Source organism: Spinacia oleracea, chromosome 5 (assembly GCF_020520425.1).
Source record: "Spinacia oleracea cultivar Varoflay chromosome 5, BTI_SOV_V1, whole genome shotgun sequence".
Lineage (NCBI taxonomy): Eukaryota > Viridiplantae > Streptophyta > Magnoliopsida > Caryophyllales > Amaranthaceae > Spinacia > Spinacia oleracea.
Genome location: NC_079491.1, coordinates 74662405 through 74669105, shown reverse-complemented (window position 1 = coordinate 74669105; position 6701 = coordinate 74662405). Strand labels below are relative to the sequence as shown.

The following is a 6701-nucleotide window of genomic DNA, read 5'->3' as shown; positions in this document are numbered from 1 at the left end:
CACCGATTAAGTTTAAGATGATGGGAAATCTTTTGTGATGGTTTGGGAATGTAAGTAGAATATCGATCAAGTGATGCCCCAGTTAGGAATATAAAAGGGTGGCAAAGTAAGAGAATTGTAAAGGGTAGAGTAAGACCTAAGAAAACTTGGAGGAAGGCGATTGAGTACGATATGAGTCTACTTGGGATTGAGGAGAATATAGCGTTAGATATGACAGACTGAAAAGAGAGAATATACGTTGATGACTTCATTTGACTTATACATCTTCCATTCTTATTTTAATTTTTTAATTTGTTTATATTTTCATTTATTTTTATTGTTATTAACTTTTTAAATGATATTTCGAAAGGTGCTTGTTTTACATATGTCTAGTTTAAACTGTTTTTTTTTTTATCAATTTTTATTTATTTATTTTTTAATATATATATATAGAGGTGCTTATTTTACTTATATCTATTTTAAACTTTTTTTAGTTTGATTATCGCTTATAATATATTTTTTTTCTTTTACCTTCCTGCTTATTTCTGATTTGTTCTGGTCACATTGACGATCTTCTATGACAATTCATGTTATCCGACCGTAAATCATTTTGAAACTAAGGCTTTGTTGTTGAGGCGACCGATCTTTTACAAATATCTGTATTAATTGAATGGGTACTGTATAAAAGTTTTAGACCTGATGCATGTTACCGTATACTATAGAGATGAAGCCACCTGCCACCCTTTAAAAGAAGACGGCTCACTGCATGCTGCGCGTAAGCCATGCACTACAGTAGTCACCTGCACACTCCCTTCCTCTCTTCACACACTAACTAGTACTATTTACTATCTATACAGTCTACTCCCTTTTCTCTTTCCTCACACACCTGAAAGTCACAAAAAATCAACCCCCACAAATATTATAAAAAAATAAAAAATCAATGAGTTTGAATTTGAACTTGAATTTGCCGATAATGAAATCTACTACTAGTTCCGTAGTAGAAGAGAAATTCAGGTCATACTATGAATCATGGGTAAAACAACTTGAAATCCACCTCCAACAGCTTGTTTTAGGCCGTCAACCTAACCACGACATCGTCGTCGCAACCATGACTGCTCATCATAAGGACTACTACACTGCTAAGTGGGCCGCTGCTCACGACGACATCTTGGCATTCTTCTCACCTCAATGGGAAAGCCCGCTCGAGTCCGCCTTTACTTGGGTCACAGGCTGGAAACCCTCAATGGCTTTCCGCCTCGTTGACTCACTGAGGCGAACTCGAGCCCCGCTTACTAGCCTTGCTCAACTCACTGATGAACAGGCGAAGAAGATCTCGGAGTTAGGGGTGAAGATTAGGCTGGAGGAGAAGAAAGTAGAGAGGGAGTTGGAGAGACAACAAGTGGCTATGGGTGATTTGAAGATGGTGGAGTTAGCTCGTGTGGCGAGTCGTGTAGATGTCAACGAGACAAGCCGAGTTGATGAATTGGTGAGTAAGGCGATGAAAGGGATGTTGGAAGGATTAGAGAGGGTTATGAAAATGGGTGATTATGTTAGGCTTAAGACTTTGAAAGGTGTTTTGGATCTTCTTAATCCAAGGCAAAAGCTTGATTTTTTGGCTGTTTTTGCTATGATTCAAATTCAGATTAGGAAATGGGGAAAACAAAAGGCTGCTAATAATGCTCTTAATCTCATCACTTTAGTTTAATCATAGTTCGCCCAGGTTTGATTAATTACTTTTTTTTAATAATTTTCTAGTACTAATTTTTATCTACCTAGTTATGTTTTCGTCTTTTGGATCACTGTCTATGATAAACAAAGACAGCCCGGCTAATTAAGTTTATTTTGGATCTCGTTATAGTCTCATCTGAATTCTCAAGTACGTACTTTCTCCCTTTTTTCCTTCTAAATCATATCTCTAAATAAAGCTAGTTAATTAAATTTATGTCCAAATAAATATTTTATTTTCTCGTCCCAATTTGAGTACTCTCATATAGGAGGGTGAATTGATTTTATTAAAATAGTTATGGTTTGATCAACGCGGGATTTTAAAATAGTGAATCCATTTTATCAAAACAAAATGGAAGTGGGTTAGTGGTTTAGTAGGTTACTATTTATTGTATGGAAGACTTGACTTTTTAATGGCTACCATAAAAATGGTAGCCACCGCAATAAAATAAATGTCAGTCTTTTATTTGTGTATTTGTGTTGACTCCTCAGACTCGTAGATTATGCTGACTTTTTATTAATAAAAATGTATTTTATTTTCAAACAAAAAAATAGAAATCCCCCATTACCTTCCCCCACGTTCACTTTTGTTTTAATTTCTTTTTATATATATATTTTCGTATCTCTGAGACCATGATTTTTCATCTTTCACCAAAATTCTGATAATTGCTTACTGTTCTATCATTTTCCAAAAACATCCCATACTCCATACTTTTCTTCACCATAAACTCGATATCTGAAATTCGTTATTATGGTTAGCAAACTCTTATTCAAAGTCATGGAGAAGTAGTAAGTTGCAAAGTGAAAGCAACGGTTAGCAGAATTAGTTGGAAGTTCGCTTTCGGGCTCGGGGGAAATTTCTTACTCTTTTACTCCCTACTAACTTGCAAGCTGCCAAGCTCGACCAGGGAATTAAGAATGTGTTATAAGTTATAATTGATCAAAGAAAAAATAAGGAAAGTTTTTCGATGGCTACACAAAAATAGTAGCCATTACAACTTAACGAATGACTAATCTCATCCATTCATTTAATTGACTACATATATAAATAAATAATTAAGTTTACAATCGAAGTTAAATCTCTCCATTTCATCCATAATCATCTGCTACTCTTTCTCCCCTTTATCCAATTAAATTTCCTTAATTTGGAAAAGTTCCGGCAAAAATATGTTTCAAGATTTTCCAAGAAGGTTTTTGAATGATTACTATGTTTCCAGGCATGTTTTTTGAATGGATACTATGTTTTTTTTAATTTTTCCTGCTTTAATTTTGCTTAAAGATTTTGCATTAATTTCCAGAATTGTTTGAAGAACTCAACATGCTCTCTCCTAATCCAGAGAACACTTGATTCAGAATTTTACAAATTACTAGCAGAGCTAACTAGTGGGATTTAGGCTTTTCGGGGAGAGAGATAAAGATATGAAGTGCCAGAATTGAAAGATGAGAATCGTGGGATTATACCGGGGAATTTTTATTTTATTTTTATGTAAAACTAATTTATTTATTTTGGTAACTGTTTTTCAATATTGTGTAAAGTCAACTAAATCGATGGTTAAGATTGGTCTTATATTTTGTATGGTTGAGATTTAATCAATTATAGTAGCTACCATTTGAATATAGCTATTGTAAAATCATCCTTATTGTATTTAACAAAACTGTTATCTATAGTATGAAATTAAGTGTGGTGGGTGAATTATTTAGGGTAGAATAAAAGAAAATGTGATAGTGTAAGTCTGTAAGTGTGACACCATGAGAGAGAGATTAAATATATTCCCTCCGTTCGGAATACTTGAAAAGGTTTGACCGTCACGACGGCAAAGAGTTTAATGCATTGTAATTGACTTATTATTTAATTAGATATTAGTTGGTAGTAGGGTACTTTTAATATAGATAATGAAATGTGTATCAAACGTTTAAAAGGGCAGGGGGTGGGGGTGGTGGAATTTTTTAATGTTTTTTTTTTTTTAGGAATAAGAGGTAGGTGGGTCATTAGTTAAGTGAGAAATTGATATAATATTAATAAAAGTTTTTATTTGTAGAAACGTTGCAAGTAATCCGGGACGACGTTATAAGGAATGTTTTTTGAGTATTTTGGGATGGGGGAGTAATTGGGAGTGAGGACTATGACATACCAAAAATAGAAGTTTAACTCATATTAAAATACTAGAGGGAGTAGTTTTGAATTAGTAATCGTCTAATTTCTTTTTTTGTTCGTCTCAATTTAATTGTCATACTTTTTTTTATGACATTTTATTTTTATTTTTAAAAGGTAAGATGAAAGACCCTACTGCATCAGCTAGTACCTCACACAGGTATCTCCTGACAGGTATCGGTATCTCCTGACATTGTCAGGCGCGTTGGAAGTAGGGGGGGACTATAGTGAGAGTTCTCACCTCCAAAGAACTCGAGTGAGATTTGATCCAATAACCTTGATATTAAGAGGTCAATCCTTTAACGACTAGGCCAAGCCTTGCCTCTTTTATACTCCCTCTGTATTTTATTAAAGGATACACTTTTTATAAACGGTCATATTTTATTAAAAGACAATTAATTTCCTTCTTTGGCATGTCATAGTCTTCCAATTATATTAAAATTTCTCATCATCTTGGTTCCCACGCTTACTCACGTCATCTTTTTACTACAATAAATAATTCACCTACCTTCCAACTTTTATTTTATTTTAATAAAGTGTATCATTATTCGACGCCCGCATTTTCTATAAACGCCTGCATTTAATGCAGGAAAATACAATTTTACCCTTTTAATAATAATAATAATAATAATAACGATAATAAAAGGTAAAAATAATACCAACAATAAGAAAATATGTGTCAATTAAAGTATATCTTTTAATAAAATACGGGAAAATAATACGAAGTAGACATGTACTCACTAATACCGAATACGAATTATTATTATTATATATTTTTTTTAAAAGGTAAGGAGAAAGAAACTTAGGAGCTCCTCCGCACAAGGGTAACTCCTAAGTAAATACGAATTATTTTATAACCTCTTCCTTCCTATGGAGTACTACCAAATGTCATGACCGTACATCATCTCATATAAAATTAAAATAATTATTTAACATCTTTCATTATACACGTTTTTCTATTCAGGGGTGGAATTATGGGGCTGGCGGGGCCATGGTCTCCCCTGATACAAAAGATCTTGCCCGCATAAGGTGTACAATAAATTTATTGTACACCAAGATAATTTTTATCCATTTTTTTGTAACTTTAACCTAGTTTTGATTAACTTTTATATTAGTAAAAAAAAAAGTTGATAGAAATAGTTAAATAATTAATTTTATACATTATTAGTGGTTTTGAAGAAATATGTTTTACTGAAATGAAAAAATTTATCACTAAAAAATAGATAACTTTTACATATATAAGCTTAACTTTTAAACATTTTGAGTTAACTTTTGTAAATAAGAATTTGTGCCCCTGATATTTAATTATTAAATATGCACTATAAAAGCACATGTTTAGTATAGCTCAAGTGGTTATATTCCTTAAAAAGTTGAGCTATATGGAGGAACAAGGTTCGATTCTTAGACCATAGTTATCAAATACATTGGTTTGGTGTTTAGGAGTGAGAAGTGAATAAAAAATAATAAAAGAGGTAGATAGATAAGTGAGAAAGATAGAGAGATAATGAAACCAAAAGAAATTGGTGTTCATGTACAACAAATGGAAAACCAAAATTTTGGTTGGGGGATTGACATGTGTCATATGGGGACCAAAATTTTTTGTTATTCTTTTTTTTAATTGCAATGTGATTTATGACATAGGTTTGTTGGGTTAAAAATACATACCATTGCAAATTTACAATGCCCATAAAACAAATATTACAACTCAAACAAAAATAAAAAACTATAATTAATTTATTTTATACTCTATAAATAGACACCAATATTGATCCACTTTAGATCACAAAAAAAAAAACTTAATTTTCTCCTGTCTTGTTTAACTTTAGATCACAAATCTCTCAAGGAAGACCTTATTGAAAATGTATAACAAAAATGTAGACAAACTAGTGATTGATTAATTATATGTTAGTAGTATGCAACATCACTTATTTAAAGGTTGTAATGATCGCGTTTTTAGGTAACAAGTTAAGTTTATTATAGATATAAATTATATACTTAACAAGTGAAGTTTTACTTAGTTTAATTTTTAAGTATTTTTTTACTAAATATTTATTAGCCGATTATAAAATTTAATTAAATAAACAATTAATATGCCTCTAACTTAATTAATAACGAATAATTATGCCACTAATAATTTGATTATATACTTATCAATAACAATATCATGAGATATAAACGTAGGTGGGGTATAGATGATGTAGGAGAGATGATATTTTTGGTGAATGTCGTTGGTGTTAGGGGAAGAAAAATGAAAAAATGTTTTATTTTATTAGGTTGAAGACCAAAACCAAGGTGTTTGATAAACAAGTTCTTAGCTCCCTCAATTTTATATTTGGTTTTCTTATTATATTTTTGTTTTTCAATGTGATAAAATTATATGTTAAAATTTTTATTTTTGATTTCCAAAATTATAAAAATTATATGTTAAAATTTGGCCCCCATGTATAGTTCGTTTCTGGTTCCGCCCCTGTTTCTATTATTGTAGACAAGCATAAGCTAATAATAATTTATCGTATAAAATTCTGTAAAACATCTATTACGTCAATTAAATTACTCGTGTTTTTTTAATACTCACCTAGTTTGACTGGCATAGATTTTTAGGTAATTTAATTAACTTATTAATTTATTAGGTGGTAGTAACTAGTGGTGTAGATGCTTGGCACATAGTGGGGGATGATGTGATTGCTGCTGTGTTAGATGTTCTGCAGAGTGGCAAATTGTTGAAGGAGCTGAATCATACTGTAATTACCCTTATTCCCAAAACTAAATGCCCAAAAAATGTGAGTGAATACAGACCTATATCTTGCTGTAATACCTTATATAAATGTGTTACCAAGGTATTGTG

At 31.6% G+C, this 6701-nt stretch overlaps 1 protein-coding gene across 1 annotated transcript; it reads left to right on the top strand.

Annotated features, from left to right (window-relative positions):
* Positions 1-830: 830 nt before the first annotated feature.
* LOC130461177 (protein DOG1-like 4) lies at positions 831-2282 on the top strand. The gene has a single exon (XM_056829158.1). The coding sequence runs from the start codon at positions 920-922 to the stop codon at positions 1682-1684; it is 765 nt and encodes a 254-aa protein (XP_056685136.1). The 5' UTR covers positions 831-919; the 3' UTR covers positions 1685-2282.
* Positions 2283-6701: the final 4419 nt, after the last annotated feature.

What these genes read in the sequence shown, in the direction of transcription:
- LOC130461177 (XM_056829158.1), top strand. Translation starts at nt 920, where the DNA reads ATGAGTTTGAATTTGAACTTGAATTTGCCGATAATGAAATCTACTACT.